Genomic DNA, 21555 nt, shown 5'->3' on the forward strand with positions numbered 1-21555 from the left:
TTCCCAAATAACATTTTACTTTCTGCTCCGGTGTGGGCCAGGGTGGCTGAGCGAGGACACAACATGGAATACTGAGAGTTGGACATTAGGATTTACATCTGCACAGGACTTGCTGTGTCCTGACATTCCTCTCACCAACTGGGCAACTTAAGATTCCAGTTGCTATGGTTGAAGAACTGAGGTGTGTGCCTGGGTTTTCAGAAAGGAGACCTATGAGAAGGTCAGACTAAGTCATTGTCACCATTCTTAAATGTACATACACACAGATAGTGAGAACGATTTTCATGTTTTCTTTGGTAAAGCCCACCGCTGAGAGTTGCTGGTAGAACACACTTCCAGCTACATGAGTGCATAGGTGGATGTGTCAGTAGTGTGCAAAGTAACACCAAGACTCACAGAATGCAGTGAGTACAGACACTGCCTGAGTCAAAACACATGATTTGAGGGCTTCCTCAAAAATAATCAAGTAACGTAACACTGAAACACATACCTCAATAGGACAAGCAAGAATTGGACACCAGATATGCTTAAAAGGTCTCAAAGGGAAGGATTCCAGGGAAACTTTGCCAGTGGGAGACACAGGTAGAGAGTGACTCACAAGCTACAGAACTGGTTCCCCCTTCCCTAGATGACATATAATAGATGGATTGGCAAAGAAGCTTCCTCCTTTCCCAGCCTCTTCAGGAATGCCTACATCCCTCTTAGTTGCGAATGAGAATTCGAGTTATATACAAATCTCGCCAGATGGACAGAGACACAGCAAGCACAACCAAACCTATTCACAGCGGCAGAACGTAATGGCAAGCCACTTTCTCTCCTTTATTACTACATCTTAGTTAGCCAAACAAAGTTTGCAAGTAAAAAAAGATTAATCACACAATACTTTATACATATATTGTAAGCAACCAAGCATTCACAGCTGCAAAAGTAACACACCTCTAAGCATTGCCCCAATATGACAGCTCCATCAGTTTTAAATACTGTACAGAAAGGCTAGAAATTCTTTTTTTTTTTTTGTAATATTTCTTTCCCCTCCCCCCCAGCACTTAAACAGATAAGATTTTAAATTTATACATCACAATCATGTAGCCCATCTCAAGACTAACAATGTGCCTCATGCTTTGGCTTCTTGGGGTGTTTTAAGCATTTGCCTCTTGGAAATTTCTCTTCACTCTTTTATTACGTACATACACCAAAAAGAGGTTATAGCTGCACGGTGTGTGCTCACCAGCAACTGCATAACCTAGAGCTTCACATTATTCAAAAGCTTATAGAAAAAGAAAGTGTAAACTTCTGTGCATGCCTCTGGTGGGGCCCGACAGCAAGGATAAGGGACAGTGCTTGATGGATGCAAAAGATGGCAGCAGATCCCGAGGAGGAAAGAGTAAGCAAGATCTTCCCAAGATACAGCTCTCAGTTGCACTCTGGAAAAAAGGAGTCCCCTTGAAGCTCAGCTCTCTGCAGTCCATAGCACCATTTGCCTCCTCTTCTGTGGCTCCTCCCACCTTGCTCCCCTTCTCAAAATGGAAGAGTAGCCACTTCTCAAAACAGGGTGGGCAGCTAGGTGATTGGGGGATTGGGAAAGCTTCCTTGTTTTCGTTAGTGTGTCATCATAATAAAATACGTGGCCCATTCCTCTGTCTCTTGGGGAGAAGAGGCGCCGGGACCACATCTGCATGAGGAATGTGATGACACATAGAAACACAGACAGATCTCCCCCCCCCCCCACTGTCTGCCCTTTCACACAATTAACAGAGTGTCTGGCAATGCAAGCAAAAAAGAAAAAAGGAGAAATCCTTTCTTGTCCCTGTCCTCAAAGGGTACTAATGTCAACTTAATTTCTTTTGCTGCTCTTTTACCAGCATGGCCACAAAAGATTGCATCCTGCAGCCTCCCAACTGGAGAACCGCTACCTCTCAAATCTTAATCTGCAACACTAGAACAACTAACTAATATTCGAGTAAACACAAGATTCGTGTCACCCTGTTCAGAACTAGATTATTCAAGTGGGAGGGTGAAAGAGGGGCACCCAGGCCATGATCAGAGGAAGGGAAATACAAGGGTGACTGTGACGCCGTGCAAAGATGTGGGTACGCTGAACAAGGAACAGAATGTAACCTCATCTAGGATGCAAAAATATGAATGTATCGCCAGTCATGATCTGTACCACAGCCGGCAGGGAGGTGGCGTGGTGGTTGCACACAGCCTAGGATCAGGGGATAGGAAATAACAGTGACTCACGATAAAGGCTGCAATTGTAACTTAAGGATGCTGGACTAGGGAAACCCATTGTCTATATTAGCGTGGAGGCTTGTTGCTATAAGTCCATAGAGATACAATGTCAGGCAGAGCTGCCTAAGTGAAAGGCGAAATCGGAAAATGTGGGCTGCACCATGCAATTGTTCCAGCGCCATCCTGAGGTACCTCGGTGTACAGAGTTGAGTTGGTAGCAGAGTGCTCATGTATCCAGGAGAGTAGCAGGCTACGCTATATGCACTATTCCCCTCTCAAGGCAAAGTGGAAAGAGATATGCTGTTCAGAAGAAATTGTACATTTTAAATAAGACAGCAGGTAATCCTCAGAAAGCCAGAGAGGAGGTGCTGAGTGTGGACCACATCAAACACAGCTCACCTAGCACTTCTGTCTCAAAGTGGCCCATACAGTCAAGCAAAAACAAACGCCTGATATTCACCACTTTGTGGCTCTCTTGCAGCAAAAGTCCAAGCCTACACCAATTTCCGGGGTATTTATCTCCTCAGCTCACAGCAGCGAACCAAATCACGAAAGCGCTCAGGACTGGCACAGAGCTGAAAATGTGGGCTATTCAGGGCTTTCTAACTGACCGGCTTTAGTGACATTATGTCTGAAGGTAGAGAGGAGCACTGCATCTTCCTCACAAGATATAAAACCACAGCACTGCATCTTCCTCACAAGATATAAAAACAAGGCTCTCCCCAGGCTTAAATCAAAAGGCTTCTCGACCATCAAGATCACCCATAGCACCCAAGAGGATCACCCAGGGAAGAGGGAGTGCCTTTGCACCAATAGGAGTTGAGAAGATCCAACGCCAGCTTCGCACAAGATCCGGCATGGAAAGGTCACAGCTCCTATTCTCTCAGGATCAACCTGGAAACAGGAGCATGGTGTGGGTGTGTGCATGTGTGTGTCGCTGTGCAGAGTTGCTCAACCATCCTGGGCACCTGGAATGTGGGAGGGGGGAAAGAGAGAGAGAGAGCCTAAAATGAGTTATGGAAGCTTCTGCTTTCTCTATAACAAACCAAGCCGAGGAGGAATGAGTGCACTGAGAGTCTATTTATTGTTAACAACGGTTGCTAGCTGCTTCCTCCTGGCTTCCCCTCCTTTTCTGTTCGTCTGTCTGCCCCTAACCTGATGTTTCATTTGTCTTCTGTCCACTCTGGGATGTTGGCCTCTACTAAGGCAGCCCGGTACTGCTGCAAGACTCCGCGGATGCTCTTTATGAACCCCTTGGACAGTGGGAAGAGGGGGAAGCCGATGTCGGGGTAGCCGCTCCTCTCCGGAAGAAAGCTCCTGTAGCTCTTTCTCCTTTTCTTTGGTTTCACACTAGGCTGAGCAGCAGAGTCTTGGGCAGCTTTACCCTCCTCCGTTGGGTCTCTGGCAAAGTGCGTTGCCCTGGCCTGGCCCATGCTCTCTGAGTCCGAATATTGATGGGCGTCGCTGGCAGCAAGCGTCGACATCGCGCAACCAGAGTCTTCCAGCTCCTCCTTGCCGTCAGGCAACTGGCTAACTGCGGCGGCGGCAGCCCCTAACTCTAGCTCTCCCAGAGGCCCCATGCCATCTAGAGGGCTCTCTGCCAAAACACCGCAGGCTGAATGCCCAAAGGAAGGCTCTCCCAGGCTGATGTGGTCATGACTCCTTTCCACCAGCTCGTTGGTCTCCACCCAGGACTCGATGCGGTGGACCAGGCGCCAACCGTTGCAGCAGAAGTGCTCGAAGATCTCCTGCTCAAAGACTTCCACCGGCTTGCGCAGCAGCTGCATCATCGACTGAACGACCCGGATCAGAGCCATCTCGTTGTAGCAGCGGCTGTTTTCGTAGCCCTCTTGCAAACCGCGGTCACTGTCAAAGCCAGCCTCATTGTAATAAGGCTCGTTGACTAGGATAAGCCCTGATGTGAGAAAATGGAAGGGGAGGAAGAAGAGGGAGCAGGGAGAATAAAGAATTTAGAAGGTTGCAACGATGTCGGAAATGCACACGGCTGCCTTAGAGCAAACTATGGGACACGGCTGGAAAGGGAAAAAAGGCAAGGAATTACCGTATTTTTCACTCTATAAACACGCGCCCAACCATAACACGAACGTAGTTTTTAGAGGAGGAAAACAAGAAAAAAATATTCTAAACGAAACAGTAGATGTATGAGTTTTGTGGTTCATGCTGTGGCCACAGACATGTGATCTGGCAGTGAGTTTGGAGTAGCCCAATGCAAAAATCCTGAGGATCCATGGGGATCCATGCTTTGTAACCACGTTTTTGCACCACTGCGGCCCCAGGCAACAGTGGGTGCGTGATTTTTTTGGTGCAAGATGTAGCCATGGACATGCTATGTGATCTGATGGTGAATTTGGGGTGACCCAGTGCAAAAATCCTGAGGATCCATGTGGATCCGTGCTTTGTAACCACGTTTTAAGTGGGGAGGGAAGGAAAAGCACTCAAGGGACAAGGAGCACGCGTGGGGTGGGTGGAGAAGGATGCTGCTAATAATGAAGAAGAGGGCTCCTCTCCTCTCCCACTTTGCTCCTTTAAAGCAAGCAGGCTCTGCTTTTCTCCTTCCTCCCCGCTCATCTCTGGCTTAGCGAGCTGAAAAACTTTGCTGCTATGCAGCGAGCTGAGTGGGGAGGAGAGAGGGACAGAGAGCCTGCTTGCTTTAAAGGAACCAACCGGACAGGAGCCGCTGACACTCGGGGAAGCGGCTCCTCTCCTCTCCCGCTTTGCTCCTTTAAAGAAGCAAGCTCTCTGTCCCTCTCTCCTCCCCACTCAGCGGCTCTTCTCCGCTTTGCTGTTTCAAAGCGAGCCACAGAGGAGGGAAGGAAGGGGAACCATGGATCCTCTGCTCACGACTGCAGATCCCCCCGCCACCCGTAGGCATTCCCTCCATAACACGCACAGACATTTCCCCTTACTTTCTAGGAGGAAAAAAGTGAGTGTTATGGTGCAAAAAATACGGTAAATGTACCAGGAAAATAAATAAATAAATAAATAAATAAATAAATAAATAAATAAATAAATAAATAAATAAATAAATAAATAATTTATACCCCGCCCATCTGGCTGGGCCTCCCCAGCCACTCTGGGCGGCTTCCAAAAGAATATTAAAATACTGTGATACATCAAACATTAAAAGCTTCCCTAAACAGGGCTGGAAGCACTATTTAGAATTTAAGGGATGGGTGGGAGTAACCTCAGTTTTGAAAACAACCAAACTAAAACCTTATTTATTCAGGCTCTGAAGCCCAACAATTACTCCAAATTTAAGGTGGTTTTAACACCCATTTCAGAATTCTAACCCAGAATTACTAGGCTCATTATGTAATGAAGCTGAAACCTCCACCATGCAAAGTTTTGATGAAAACTAAAGCACAATTCCACAGGGTGACAGCACTTTTGGAAAGTTTTCTTTTAAGAAAAAAACACCTCTGTTGGGCTTGGATGCCTTAATTACTGGCAGTAGACAAACTGTTCTAACTGAAAGTCTTCCTAGCTTCTTGAGATAATGGTCCAGGCACACCAATTATGTTAAATTATATTAGGGGACAAATCACCCAACAATTTCTCATGAGAAGAATGCACTTCTTGACGTCTTCTACCTGCATGAGCCCCATTGTCCCCTGAAATGTACATCCTACACACAAAGCTACTCGTGTAGGCGCTCCAACCTGCCTCTGGATATGCCAGGTTGGGTCTGAATCATATGCAACTGTGGCCCTTCCCTTGGAGCAAGTAGACTGCGGAATGCACACCTGCAGAGAGCAACAGTGATGCAAAATCCACCTATGCAAAAATAAAGACTGCGTGGGCTGGCTTGGTTGCTTATTGGCTTTTAATGGCCAGCCAAGCTCAAGGAGTTACTTGCAGCTCCTTCTGTGAGCTGGCAGCTGTCTAGGTGGTGGTGGTGGTTTTTCTTTCAGGACATGAAATAGAAAGTAAATGCGTACGGGCATCCACAATTATAGGGTAATGAAATTAGCCTACAAAGTCAGCTAGCTGCGGAAGAAATAGGTTATTCTACCTATTTTCTCATATTCCCTTGCTGAAGGGTACTCTTCAGCGCCCACCTTTCTCCCCTGCTCCAACACTGGAATTTACCTTGGATTGAGATGAGTACTTGTAGAAGGCTGGATTTACTAGTCCACCTCTCTGTGCCCTGGAATAGACAAACAAAAAAGTAAGCCAATGTATTTAATGTTCTTTCTTTTAAAGCTTTACATGAGAACAATGAGTTCAATATCATGTGGATGGGCTGGGCATTCTATGTAATTATGGGTGTAACATCTGCATTATGTTAGAGCCAGCTTCCAGGACCTGTGCTGATGCTCAGCACTGTGATGACGCCACACATGGCAGAACATCACCTTCTAAGTTATGTGGTAAGGGCTGCCTGTAGCATTGCTGGGTCCTGGTGGCCAGAGACTACACTGCTCCACTAGCCCAGAGATCACTGCACTGAAGAACAGGGCTGCTACGTGAGTTGCACGTTGCAAGCCAAATGACAGCCAAGGCAGCTGCAGAACTGGACACAGCCAAGAGACGGTGCTGTCACGACAACGTATATAAGATCTGGTGGAGTGATTGTGTTTTGAGCCCCAACGGATTTCAGTAGTGAGGTTCCACTTATATATCACTATAGCTTTTAATAGTAAGGTCAGCTGGGAAAGAGCTCCAAAGTGTGTCGTGAAGAAAGGAAGCCTTTTCTGATGAAAGCTTCTTGTGTCATTTTGCTATGTGCTGTTCCGCTTCCTTCATAAACTTAGGAGCACTTCTCTGAGCCATGGCTGTGACCAGCTGGGAGAATGGAAGCCCTTCCAGCAAAAAGCTATGGAGCCCATTAACTAAAGCAATAGTTTAACACTCGCAAGCTACAGTTAAGGGGTGCATATATACTTCTGAGATATGTGCATGGGCAGCGAACTGTAGTTTAGAGTAGTATCTTCAAACTGCTAGCACAACACCCTAACCTTGTCTTTTGAGAGGAAAAAATGAAGGAGAGGAAGAGGAAGAGGAAGAAGAAGAGGAAGAAGAAGAAGAAGAAGAAGAAGAAGAAGAAGAAGAAGAAGAAGAGGAGCAATCTGAGGCAATTTATACAATGGTACTTGGAGGAGCCAGACCAACATCAATACGGAAATAGTTTGAAGTTGTATTACCTTGCCTATCCAGGTCCCCAAAAGGCTTACGCAGACTTTTCCATTGTCATACAAGTTGGGGTTCAGTCTCCCACTACACTGGGAGAGGTAACGGAAAAGAGGGGGGACAGCCGGGTAGATGTTGGGAAGTTGGATGTCAAATAAAAAGAGGCCATCCTCATATGGTGTGCGCGTAGGCCCTTTGACGAGTGCCGAAAAGAGATCCTGTGAAGAGATCACAAGCCAAAGCATAATTCCATGAAGAAAAATCAACTTCAACTTCCGAGGAGCCTCTGCAGTGTTAACTAGGAAAATAGCTACATTACATTACATGGGCTGCATGCCAGATAACAGCACTGTGTTGGTAAAGCTGTTGAACTTCACCCCCTGCTCCCCCACTTGTTCCATTTATGAAAATATCAGAGCAAAAGTACTTAACTTAACCCAGCTCCTAGAATTTAGTTCCTGTCAGGTCAGCAAAACAGTTAATTTACTTGCTGGTGCAACAGAATACAACACTGAAAGATTTATTTGCTATTGCTGTGGCCAAAGAGAATGTCAGATTTCTTTTGGTGTGATAGATAACCCATCTCGCTACTTACGGTGGCTATTTCAATCAATTTTGTGGGTGCTTAAGGAAGTTTTCTGGAATATATTGTCATTTTTCTGCTCTTTATTCTTTTTTATGGCATTCAGTTATGTTTGAATGAATGCAAAGTTTCTACATTGTACTCTATGCAAAAGTGTGAGATGAACACACAGAACACAATGATGGGATTATTAACAACTGCTGTATAAACTGAGGAAGTCAGAAGCAGAGATGCTAGTGATAGATGGCTGCAGGAGGAAAATGAAACCCTTTTCTATCTGCCTGAAGGCTGGTCAAAGTCTTCACAAATGAACGATATGGTTCCTTCAACTAGGACGCATCTTAGACGAAAGAGTCATTTTTTGGGATCCTGGCTTGTGTTTCAATGGTTGCAGCTCTAACAAGAACGAGGAGTACCAAAACACTCTTGGTGGAGTGTCAAATAGACACTGGGTTGTGTGAACTTACCATTCTGTCTTCAAAGGTTTTGACCATGATACCATCTGGCAATGAGGTTGCTAGCAGGGCCATTTCTTTCCTCACTGTGCTGAAAAACTTCTTGGCTTCTGGAGGCTGGAATTCCATTTTCTTGAAGGCATGGCTATCTAATGGGACAATGAAAAAACCAAGACAGTGGGTTAAAAGAACCCCCTACCCCACACAACCATGCAATTATCCTTAAGGAGATTATGCTGCTTTTGCCTAATACTGGTCAGAAATTGCTTAAAATATTATGCTAGTTGGTGAAGGAGAAAGATATAGCTCTTATATTCTACCCTTCTATTCGTGGTCAAAAAAGCTAGCAGGTGTTTCCATCACACCTTTCCTCCCGGGCCAAATAAAAAGCTCAGCCATGAAAAAACCTCTCAGAGATAAAGAATAATAATCCATGGCCAGTTATCACAGCAAGATACAATGTAAAAAGTCAGGACTACCTGACTTTTACTAAACTAAATTTTACTCAATATATATTTATTCATGAAAAACAGCAATGATAAAATACAATGCATATTTCTAAAATGCAGGTAATTGCAGTGTAACAGTCTACAAACACCTACAGTGCCAAGGACCTTCTGGCGGTTCATCCACTGCAAGAAGTGAAGTTCCAGGGAACCAGGCAGAGGGCCTTCTCAGTGGCACCTGCCCTGTAGAACACCCTCCCATCAGATGTCAAGGAAATAAACAACTATCTGACTTTTAGAAGACACCTGAAGGCAACCCTGTTTAGGTCTGATGTTTTATCATGTTTTTCATATTCTGTTGGGAGCTGCCCAGAGTGGCTGGGGAAACCCAGCCAGATGGGCGGGGTATAAATAAATTGTTGTTGTTGTAGCTGCCAAACAATGGGATAAAATGGCTTCTAAGTACAGTAACAAAATGCAATGTGTTTTGAAAGTGCTGTTGTTTATTTGCAACAGGCCATTAAGTGCAAGAGACTGAATGCAAGTTGAGGCACATGCTGAAGTACAGACACAAATTCTGCAAAGTTTACCTTTATCCCACCTTTAAATACAGGCTTCTATAGAATGAAAGAGGGATGCTGCTGCTTTATTGTCCAGCACTGCCTTCCCTGAAACACGGTTGCCTGCCACTCACCTGGGGCACACTCCAGTACAGAGAAGACTTCCCCCTTGGCACTGGTGAATGTAACGCCAGGCTTGCCTCCATTCTGCTGGCAAAGCACAGGAGTCTCGCTAGGCCACTCTGACGTCACTGGGGTCTGCGTCTGCGCCTCTCTCTCTTCCTTCTTTTCTGCCTCTGCCATGGCCTCCATCTTTTCTTCTTCCACAATCGCTACGTTGTCCAGGGTCTTCTTCAGATTCTCCTGCAGCTTCTTGATATCGTCCAGGAACTTCTTCTCGCGGGTGGGCTTCTCGGGTTCGACCGTCGGAGAAGTCGGGTAGCCCGTCAACAGCTGCTCAACGGTCATGTTCTTCAGGCTCTCCAAGATCTTGATGGCCTCCTTCAACTCTCGGAAGCTCTTTGGGGTCCCTTCCTTGCCTGATTTATCAGCTGCCAAGTCGGCCACTGCCATTGCCACAGCACCTTGAACTTGCTCCTCTACCTTTTTCACCTCTTCCACAGGTGGCTCCTCGGGCTCAGCTTCCTCTGCTTTGGAGTGGTCATCTTCCATGAGGCCGTTGTCCGTCTCCCAGCTGTCACTCTCATCTTCCCACTCATCTGAGGAGGCGCCACTCGTGCTGCCGTCTATGGAATCAAGGTCTGTTTCTTCATCCATCTCGGATTCTATGTTATACAAATGCTAGAAGCCAGAGAGAGAGAGAGAGAGAGAGAGAGAGAGAGAGAGAGATATCTATTAATTAAGAAAAGGGTTGTCATCCCACCAGTAAAAGGGGATGAGCTACAGAAGCCTTTCTTCACTCTAAGGACACATCAGAAGCAGACGCTGGGGGAAAAATTAGTTTGGTTTGCATTTTAATGCAAGTCTACCTGATGCTCACCTCCTAAAATAACGAGCCAAAGCACAGCTATCCTACACTTTCTGAATGTTGTGATGCACTTGTCCAATAAAAAGAGGACAAAGTATATATTAGGGAAAGTGTGTGCAAAATACTTAAATTAGTGAAAATAATGTGCAAAAATGCTTTATATTATAAGGGAAAGCTGCACCCCAAAACACAGCACCAGATTCAACTAACCAGAAGCATGAGCAAGGATTTCTGCCACTGCAGTGGGGCTTCCCCTTCCCACAATTCGGCTCTATGAGGAAGTTGGGAGAATCCCCAGAGAAGTGCTCAGGGGGAAGAGAGGAGAAATTGATGGAACAATCTGTTTAGTGCTCTGTGGAAACCTCCCTATATTAGGCAAAAACATGTACAGTTTTCATGCGGACTTCAAAAAAGTTGCACGCATACTGATGTGGAAATGAGGAGAACTGAATCTGAGATTGAAAGAATGAGTAACTAAGAAAAAACAAAATGGACAGATTTGCCCATCTCTAGGCAAACTCCCACTGGACTGACTTTCAGGTGGATTCTACATGCCTCGACTGCAGATCTTATGCAATATCCATCTACAGGATTCTGAATCAGCACTTTACCCTCAAAAAGTAGGGCACCCTGGGTTAACTGGAGCAGTTTATAAAAAGGCTACAGTGAGCTTGAAGATCTGCAGCAGACTAGAGAGCAGCAGGCATTAACTCTGCTAGACGGAAGATCCCAGGATACTGAACTCCTCTTAACAAGTCTATTTATTCCATGCTGCCATTTATCACATTTCTCCCTTGCCGTTTTTGATAAGCTGCTTGATGTTTTTGTCGGAACAGGACTGAACCCTCCACTTTCAAAGTGACAACCTGTGAACTACATGGAAATGCCTATCGCTTTCCTCCTACAAGGAGTTGTTCTTATGATCCGAATAATCCTCAAGCTGCTGCACTCCACAGCACTCTGTTTCCAAGGTGTGCCCCTTCTGATCTCTGTTGTGTATATTAGGGATGTGACTTTTCAGAATACGGCCCTCTTGTCCTCCACCACCCAGCCCAATTTTCTTTCTGCTCAAACTGCAGGGGGATTTAACAAAGATGTCTTGGAGGTTGCATGAGATGTACAGATACTCTTCCGCGTATGGGCTTTGGTACACCTTTTCACAGATCCCTGCCATGATGGAGGGAAAATATATATATATATATATATATATATATAGAAGCATTGGTAGCTGGAGAGTAGTAGTTTCCCAGGGAACTTCTGTTTGCTGTAGACCTTAATCTACAACCACAAATCAAATTAACAGGTTCTTTTAAACGGTATAAACTTTTATTATAGGTTGGGTGCGGAATTGTACGGAGACAGTTGTCCTTTGTGGAAGTGTACGCCAGACCTGTGATCTGATCACATGTGACAGGAGTGGGAAGGGAGACAGCAGAGGGCTTTGTATCCCACTTCCATAGCTCAGGCACTGGACCATTCTGCTGCAATTAAAGGAGAACTGCTGGTTCAGAAAAAGAAAGCCTCGAATGCCAAGCATTTATGCACATGAACAGGCTTCTGAGGCAAAAGCAAACCACTGCGGGTGCTGGCTATAGCAGAGACGCAGCAGCTATCTGGAAATGAAGAGACCAGGCATGAGCTAAAAAGCTTTCAGTACTGTGGTCTCCTCTAACGTTGCTTTGGGACAAATTTAGCTGTAATGCCTCTCCCAGCGGATCTTTTTCACCTAGAAACACCAGCTTATGCAAGGATGTTACACACACTCTGATCATCAGTGTTCTAGAAGCAGGAAAACTGGAAATGGGGACAGGGAGCATGGCTGCTGCACTGCAGATGCTCAAGCTAGTGAAACCCTTGGGGTAGTCAACAGTGTGCCCTCCAGATAAATGTTGGACTCAAACTCCCCATAATCCTGGGCCACTGGTCATGCTGGCTGAGACTGATGGGAGATGGAATCTAACAGCACCTGAAAGTTGCCATGTTGCCTGCCCCATAAGCTTATTCCCAAACCATTCTATTTCATCTGCTCCTCCTCCCTTTCTCTAATTCAACTAAGGGTATTGTTTTACAGTCAGTCATGCATGTGGAGTGCGCTTTTCCATGAATCCTGGGCTTCCTTGAAAGCTCACCAGGAGTTCTGTCAATGAGATCCGCTGTGTACAAGTGTTTATAACATAGCTATCGGAAAAGGGCATGAACTGAATGCACCCTACAATGTGTGACGAAAAAAATCGCAAGACGACAAAACTCGCGGAACGAATTAATTTTGTCTTGAGAGGCACCACTGCATCAGGAAAAATATACAAAGTGGCCACACCATACTCACTCTCATGTCACAGGAATTGCTTGGAAGGCTTTGCCCCATAGCTTTCTTTTAATGATAGTTCAGAGTCTTGGGCATCAGCCCAGGAGCACAAGTAAAAATGTTCATGGGCACCATGGTGCCCACAGTCACTGACTTGGTGACCCCTGACTTAGAGCAATCCATTTCCAAGGTTCAACAAATTCAAAGCAAATTTAAGAGCTGATGAAAAAGAAACAACAAGCATTCCCAGTTTCAGACAAAATGCCCCCTCCTTGCTATAAAGGCATGGGACCCAATGAACAAGAGCTCCATCAAGTAGAGGCAGCTTACCTGTGGCAGAACGATTGTCCTGGAGTTATCAGCCCACACAACTTCCACTTTGCTGCTGAAATCCACACGGGCCACCTGACCCACAGAGGGCTACGGAAACAAACACAACAAGCCTTAGAGCCAGCTTAACTCGACCTTCTAGAATACCAGCAGTTAGCAACTACTTTCTTCAAGTGAGTGGGGTGCATAAGCAAGAGGAGGATATCAACAGAGTAAGCCAAGAGAAATTGTAATGATTCTTGCTGCTGCTGCTGCTGCAATTTTACGGAGGGGGATGTCCGGTGCAGGATATTTCCAAAACAAATCCACCTCAAAGACAGTGAACTGTACATCAAAACGACCTCAGCGCTACTCATCTCCAGTCTCTCTGAAGAATCCATTTTTGAAGTATTTGACAGGGCTGCCATCTTGTGGTGGATTGAGGAACTGGCGTTTGAGCCTTTCAAACCATTTCCCTCCCGGCAGATGGCGTCTTTATGTGGTTTCCTCACAGAGATGATCCACGCTGAACCTGGCCTTGTATATATGCTGAACATGTTCACCATAGGCTGTCTCTGTCACTTGCTCAGCAATGTTCAATATGATGCCGGAGACGAGACTTTAAAAAGCCCAATTAAAATTGTACCCGAAGCCGAGTAAGTGATATATGTCGGTGTTCATAAGCTGTTTAGAAGTTTCAGGTCTGCAGATTTCTCTGCACAGCTTCATTACTGAAGAAGGCAATTAGGAAGAGGCATGATGGCCTTTTAGGCTATTAATTCATGCATGTATCATCTCTCCACTCAAATTATGTAAGCTTTACGCTTCTGCGGCCGAAAGATTCCAATGACCTCATTGTTACGTTCTGGTTAGCTATGGCATCTGCTACAAGGGGAGGACCTCAGTTCTATGTATGTGCCGAAAGAAAAGAGCCTCCCTTCTTCTAGAAAGGGATGCACGTCTATTAGGAACACTAAGCAGGACAAGACGGCCTATCTCTTTTCAGTCCAAACCAAGGCACAGAGGAATCTGGCAACTGCGTTTCCCCCTCCCGCAGCATTAGGCCCCACGGACATGCAAGACCTACCTCATTTTCACCAACTGAAGCACCATCCTCAGCATTGCCAATGCGGATCACAAAATCAGTAGTGCGGAAGCGGAAGTCTGGGTGATCAGCGATGTCATACACACTGACATCTTCTTCCTCCCCAATCAGCTGGCGAAGAACATACACCATGTTTAAGACCAATCCTCGTCCAGATTTTCCAATTCCTACATGCTTCCAAGAACAACATCCTGGAACTCAAGACATTCTGCTCAACGCTGCTGCTGCTGCGTTGAAATATCTGGTACAAGGCTTCAGGCATATATAATTTTTAAAAGAGCTCTGAAGAGTTGACTAAAACAGGTAGGCACTCACAACTTTTACCACACTGTGGTGGAAAATTCATAACAAGAAACCTCCACGTGCATTTCCAAAGTGGTAGAGTCACGTGAAAGGAGGACTGTACAGTCCTGTCCATCTGCACCAAGCTCTAACCTTCTACAATACACTCATTCGGGGCTCCTGTTCTCCCCCACCAAAACAGAGGATGAGAATAAATCAATCCGCCCAAGTCAACATTTAACATAAAGGAGGATCCAGTAAGAGGATCTGAGAGTATGGGAAAAAAACCACACACACTATTTTTTACTTAAGTTCTGACACCTAACTTTGATCTGGCATGGAAAAAAAGATAAAATCTGCATTAGGGTTTATTGGGAGAAAGATTGGAAAGAAAAAAAGTCAGCGCAGTATCTATCACTTTTAAATACAGCTTTTCCAGTATACTGAAGTGTATAATGAATAAAAGTCCACATAAATATAATAAGGGCACAAAAGACAAGGACCTTTGCTTCTTACCTCAACATCATCTCCACTAGGCCTCAACTTGAACCATTTCACCACACAGGTGCGGCCAACATGGTCACCTGACTGCACCACTCCATACATCCCAGGATCCTGAGAACCCTGTGCTATTTAGGATTGAAGAAAGAAGACTCCAGTAAGAGAGAGCAGCATACTGAAGTGTCAAATCCTCTTTTTCTAGAGGCTTAGGCAAACAACAGTGGGTAAAGGACTAATATTCCATAAGGATTAGACTCATAGGATTGCAGAATTGGAAGGCACCCCAGGGTCATACAGTCCAACCGCCTGCAACGCAAGAATCTCAACTAGATCAGGCATGTCCAACAGGTAGATCGTGATCTACCGGTAGATCACTGGACGTGCGTGGTAGATCACTGGCTCCCCCCAAAGAAGCTCAATAACTTTGGCTCCCCTAAAGAAGCTCAACATTTTAGCCCTGCACCCCCCCAAAAAATGGTGATTTCCTTCTTCCTCCCTAAAAAAGCTCAACAACTTGACCTGCTGAACCCTCAAAAAGGGAGTAGATCACTGCCAGTTTTTAACTCTGTGAGTAGATCACAGTCTCTTGAGAGTTGGCCACCCCTGAACTAGATCATCCTTAACAGATGGCCATCCAACCTCTGCTTAAAAGCCTCCAAAAGAAGGAGAGTCCACCACCTCTCGTGGGAGTCTGTTATGGACTGGAAGTCTCTTAATAGATAAGCAAAAAGAATATTCAAACACTTATTTGCGCTCCTTGGGTCATATTCAACATAGAATTAAGTGGATTGTTTCCCTCTCCTCCCCCTGTGCACCCTCTAAATCTGGTCTGAGGGTTCACCCAACTCTCTGGAGCAGATTTGGGGACAGCATGGGGCACACATAGGGAAGGAGAGGGGGGAAATCACACTGCACCAGTGCTAATCCTATTTAAATGAATACAGCCCCTTTTCCTTTCATCTACGGTCCACTAATTAAAACACTGTATGGAGACGGGTTTTTAGACACAAACTGAAGAGTGGCTTATTCTCTTTGGAGAAATTCTATCTGCCAAATATAATAGGCACAGTTGCCATATTGTATCTGAGGTACTTGGCATCTCAAGAGGAGGACTACCTGTATGGTTTTTTTAAAAACACCAGGATAGATCAATTTACAATATGGTGACTAGGCAAAAACACCTTTCACTACTGCTTGAATACAAAGGGGTGCCACATTATCCAATTTATTACTTTAACAATTGTGAGGGTCAAAGTTCATCAACAAAATAAGATTCTCAGGAAAAATGCTAAAAGTGAACAATGCTGGTGTTATTACATTCAATGTTATTGGCAGTCTAAAGATCCAGACTCAAAACACAATTGTAAAGGTGAAAACAATGCACATCACACCAATTACCTCTTTTGTCCACCACAAAATCCCCAGGGCAAAACTCGTTGTTGTCCAAGTGATGGACAGGAAACAGCTCATTGGAACGAATGGTTTTCTCCACTGTGCCATCCTGCCACATCACATCAGCTGAAGTCATCGTGGTCACCACTTCCACAGCAACCCTGTGACCAAAAAAGGCAGCGAATTACAGAAGACGCCTCCTACAGCAAGGGGAGTCAGACAAAATGGGGCCTTCTGATCGCACCAATAGCAATCACATCAGGTGAAACTAGCTCCTTTCAACTATGTGCTTCGGCAGCTTCTGTTCTCATCAAGCACCATCCATTGTTCTATCTAACTGGGAAGAACAAGTGGCCCAAAATGTCTCAAGAATGATCTTGGCCAGCTGCTGCAGAAAACATTCTGGGTACCATTAATTTCTAAAAAAGCTTTTATATATATTTTTAGGCTTGAAGGACATGATTCAAGATGAACTTGCAATTTTATCTAATTGGCTGGAAGCAATGGGTAGTGACTAACAGATAACCTAGTTGTCAGTACTGTACGTACTTGATTTTAAACCACCTTGTAGTCACTTGTAAACTTAAAATGGTGATGCATGCCTATTGCCTCACAGCTTAATTTCCCCCTTTTTAATGGTGGTAAAAGAGGTTGGAATGACATCTTACAGATGAATGGGCATGATACTGCAGCTCATATACAGTACAGTGGTACCTCGGGTTAAGAACTTAATTCGTTCTGGAGGTCCGTTCTTAACCTGAAACTGTTCTTAACCTGAGGTACCACTTTAGCTAATAGGGCCTCCCGCTGCCGCCACGCGATTTCTGTTGTCATCCTGAAGCAAAGTTATTAACCTGAGGTACTATTGCTGGGTTAGCGGAGACTGTAACCTGAAGTATCTGTAGCCTGAAGGGTCTGTAACCCGAGGTACCATTGTACTTCTTAAAGCAGGAGTGGATAACCCTAGGCCGGTGGTTTAAATGTAGTCCCCCAAGCCTCTCTATTTGCCCTTCCTTGGGACTCCTCACAGGCCTCTCTATCTCCCCTCTCCAGCCACATCCAGGACTGGCCCTTGACTGTGTTTGCCTGGATGGAATGCGCCAACCAACGGGGATAATGCTTCTTCCTTCACTTGATGGAGGAGACGTAGGAGTGTGGAGTGTATGTGTAGAGACTAGTGTCCTGCATAAAGAGTAAGTGCTACCATTCTTCATTGCTCTGCCCTCCTTGACTCCATTTTTGAAGTGCAGGGATCTGGAGCAGAGCCCCCTCGCCCCACCCCCACATCTCATCCTCCACCCCTGCTAGCTGGCGCCCTCCGCTTCATGCCTTCCATTGGCAGCGGCCCGGATGCTGAGACCGAGGCAGAGCTCAGAGTCACCAGCTGCAAGCTCATTCAGGCCCCCGGGATCCTCCTGAGCCCCCTTTAGCATGTTTATTGTGGCCTCTTTCTCTCTCCTGCCTGGTGGACTCGACTACCCACCCGCTTGCTCCCCTCACTGGCCACCTTTGCCACCATGTTGGCAAAGGTTTGGATGAAGAAGCTGGAGGAGCTGGTGGTGGATGGGCTGTGGCACTGCTGGACTTCCCAGTTGGCCTCTACACCAAGCACAGCAGAAACAGTTAAAATTGGATAAAATTCTACTCAATAAAATTAAGACTGGATAAAATTCTACTCTTTCCTAAAGTGTTTTTTTAATCCCCACATATATCGGAAGGCAGATGTTTATAAGGCTGCAGTAGAAACTGGGGTTTTGGGTTACTTGGTTCCAGAGAATGGGAAAAGGCAGTCAGACTGGTGCCTTTAATTTTATTCATTCTACAGAGATCTGTGTGGCCTGAGTTCACACACTTGCCTCATATTGGGCATCCATGGAGTCATCACAGTTTGCTCTTTACATTTCTCTTGAAACATGACCAAGGTGAACGTTCTACGCAGGCCGTCAAACTAAAAACCCATCCTGATGAGGTTGCACAAATCCTTGTGCCATGGGCATTTTAAACACACACTCACATTTGACTGTGAAAACTCAGAACTGGCAGGATTTAATGGCACGCTTAAGGGCAGCCTTACCTGTCTCCTGGCTTAAACTCGCGGGAAACCTTGGTTTTCTTCTTCTTATGCTTCCTCTTGAGGTTCTTGATGGAGAGTGGGATACTCTTCTTGCGCCCTGTGCCACTGCCGCTTTGGGAAGAGGCTGTGGAGCTGGCAGAAGAGGTCACAGAGCTGGTGTCGTCTGTGTCATCTGCTGCTTCGTCGTCAGCATCCTGTTCTATTGACTGGAGCTTGTAGTCTGAGGAGCCATCATTCCGTTTCAGAACAAATGGTGGTTGCAACTGCAGCCCAGCTGCTTCGCAAGGGACGCCTTTTCCCGTTCCATCAAGATGTTCTTCCTTTACTTCTTGTAAGCTTACAGCATCATGGGCAGAGTCCTCTAGTTCACATTTTAAGCCGGCTTTAGGTTCTTCAGATGGCTGGTCACCTGCTGCGGCAGATTCTGCTTCAGGGAGGTCAAGGGCACCCTGCGAGTCTGGGGATATCGACATGATCTTCACTATCTGCTTCTTCAACAATCTCCTCACCTACAGAAAATAAAGGATGGTCAATAGATGCAGCCCAAGATGTAGGAAGAGTTTTAGCCAGAGTTAATCATGCTGCTGAGTTGAGCAGATGAACGGTTTTGTATTCTAAGCAATCCTTGGACTCTATTTTCCTTTAGCATTTTGGCCCTTGAGCTAAGACTGCTTTCACTGGAAGACTGATGCTTCCTTGCTAGCCCAGAGTTCTCTACAGGAGTTGTGACCACTCTATTGAGAAGCAACAAGCAACTGGGTTGCATCCAGCAATCTTGTCCCATTAGCAGAAGGACTTTTGCCTGTACAATTGGCTCAATTCAAAGGACACGGGGGAGAGGAGAGGGAGAGGAATTCCTTTTGCATAGGTAGAGGGGTCCTTGTACCAACATTACTAAAACCCACAGTGGTTATGACTGGCTGACCGAGGAAACACTCCGGGCAAGCCATTTCTAGATTTCTCCATCAGTGTGACTCAATTCTGGATGTCGCAAAGTAGGTCCAGTCCATTAAGGAGAGCAATGAAGACAAACCAGCACGACAACATCATGTCAGTTTCAGGTATCCAAGGTGATGTGGATAAAAGCACAAGTAGCCAAAGGCCACAAGAGGCCTTAAAGAGGCCAGCATGGGGCCAGGAAAATACAGTAAGAGGAGAGTGTGGAGGAAGAGACTTTAAAAGTTCATTACAGTGGTGCCCCGCAAGACGAATGCCTCACAAGACGGAAAACTTGCTAGACGAAAGAGTTTTCCGTTTTGGAGGTGCTTCGCAAAACGAATTTCCTATGGGCTTGCTTCACAAGACGACAATGTCTTGCGAGTTCCTGCTGGTTTTTTCCCCCTTTCCCCCCTTTTTCTAAGCCGCTAAGCCGCTTATCAGCTGATCCGATCAGCAGATAAGCCGCTAAAAGCCGCTAATAGCGCTAATCCTTCAATGGGCTTGCTTCGCAAGACGAAAAAACCGCTAGACGAAGAGAATCACAGAACGGATTCTTTTCATCTTGCGAGGCACCACTGTAGCTGTAAATGCACTGGCAAGGTGAAACCCAACAGTTCTTGAGACATTCTTAAGGAGGCCTTATTAATATACTATGTTGCCCAGTTGGGACTCAGTTGCCTAGCCTTCTTTACAATGTACCTCTCTCACCAAGTTTTTTTTTAATAGCACCATTACTATGGTTTTCTGTTCACACTTATTTCTTAAGTATGTTTACTGGCATTTAGCAGAAACTGCACTGCAAAAAGTGGCAGGAACAAGTCTCCGAAGTCGTGATGCCTTCCTTGCTTTTCAGAAGGAAGATTAACTTTTTCTAGGAGGACTTCATATCCCCAACACTACATCTAGCTTCATAGCAATAAATCTAAAGCCATTATACCTTAATGTTAAGTCATGGAGGGAATACAAAGATTCAGCTATGATTAAATATAAAACTAAAACCTTATTCATTATTCAAAGCCAGCAGAGCACCATCCCCAACAACTGTACTCCCCACCAGATTCTGTTCTCTTTCTACCCAAGAGCCACTTTCCCCAACAGAAAGTTTAGTAATCAATTTATACATTAAAAAGCCCCCACAAACTCCTGTCACTCTAGTTTAGGGACTGAGAACCTCCAGCCTGTGGGCAATTTCCCCCAAATTGAACTCACTTGCCCCACACCTGACATTATATGTGCAATCAGGTGTGTGGCAGGTATAGACATTGCTGGATTGGAAGAGCAACCGACTTTTCCAATGGGGAACTGCAGCTGATCCCTGCAGAAAGCAGGATTGAAGTCACTGCCCATCAGCTTGTTTGTGGTGGCAAGTATCAATATAAAAACCCAAGTTTTTGGGCTCATTACAGTCTATAACGTGTCATAACTGACACCAGGCAATTCAGAGTATTGTAATGTCAACACATACCAACACTGAGAGACAAGTGAGGTTCCCAACTGTGTTTCCCTCATATTGCAAATACAAAAGGTGGGGGGAAAGAGAAGAGGACGTGTGGGGGAGAATCAGCAGGCGGAATACTTTAAACATTATTTTTCTGCACCGTCAGTTCTCCCCTGTAAATGTGCAAGCCAGATGTTAGTAACTGGTTCCCACATATATCCTGCCAAGTTTCAAAACCAGAAGTCCTGATGCAGAGAAAATTCCCTAGGAGGTACTTGCACAAGAGAACCTCCAGGTTTAGGAGGCATTTATGCTCTCCTTCCTCCCTACTTTTTACCTATAAGTGTCCTCATGCCTGCAATCCTCTCACTACAGCAAGTAAGAGCTTAGAAACCTGGATGGTAATATTTAGTTGCACTAACTGGAGTGGATACCATTTATGTTGCCCCCACTGAGTTCTGTAAGAAAGGAAATAAGCAGCATCTAAGGCAGCCATGAGAGGAGAAAACATGTCAATAATTCCAGACACTGCCATCATCATGCTCCTGTCCCCAAGTGAAAAGATATTATCTACTTCTATAGCAAAATGCAAAGCACTGCTGTCAGGAGAGCAAGACCTGCTAACACCCCTTCTGCCTGGTGACCTCAACCGGCAGGGGCCTCCTCTGTCAGGATGGGGAAATAAGTGTTGCCGGGAATATTATACAGATTTCAGTTTAAACATGCACTTTCCTCCTGGCACATTTCTATCACACGGACGGACATGAATCTTATTATTACTAATTTAGAAGATTA

General features: G+C 45.4%; 1 protein-coding gene across 2 annotated transcripts in view; it reads right to left on the reverse strand.

The window, feature by feature from the left end:
- Window positions 1–3297: 3297 nt before the first annotated feature.
- Window positions 3298–21555, reverse strand: part of UBE2O (ubiquitin conjugating enzyme E2 O) — a 66531-nt gene continuing 48273 nt past the window's right edge. For both annotated transcript variants that reach the window (XM_082203408.1, XM_082203409.1), the window contains 10 exons: window positions 18384–18892; window positions 16316–16470; window positions 14933–15045; window positions 14117–14245; window positions 13051–13140; window positions 9562–10228; window positions 8434–8570; window positions 7398–7601; window positions 6343–6400; window positions 3298–4147 (listed from right to left, as the gene is read on the reverse strand). In XM_082203408.1, the coding sequence (XP_082059534.1) occupies window positions 3396–4147; window positions 6343–6400; window positions 7398–7601; window positions 8434–8570; window positions 9562–10228; window positions 13051–13140; window positions 14117–14245; window positions 14933–15045; window positions 16316–16470; window positions 18384–18892 (2814 nt within the window). In that variant the 3' untranslated portion in view covers window positions 3298–3395. The remainder of the gene's footprint in view (window positions 4148–6342; window positions 6401–7397; window positions 7602–8433; window positions 8571–9561; window positions 10229–13050; window positions 13141–14116; window positions 14246–14932; window positions 15046–16315; window positions 16471–18383; window positions 18893–21555) is intronic.

Source organism: Podarcis vaucheri, assembly GCF_965113315.1.
Source record: "Podarcis vaucheri genome assembly, chromosome: 2".
Classification (NCBI taxonomy): domain Eukaryota; kingdom Metazoa; phylum Chordata; class Lepidosauria; order Squamata; family Lacertidae; genus Podarcis; species Podarcis vaucheri.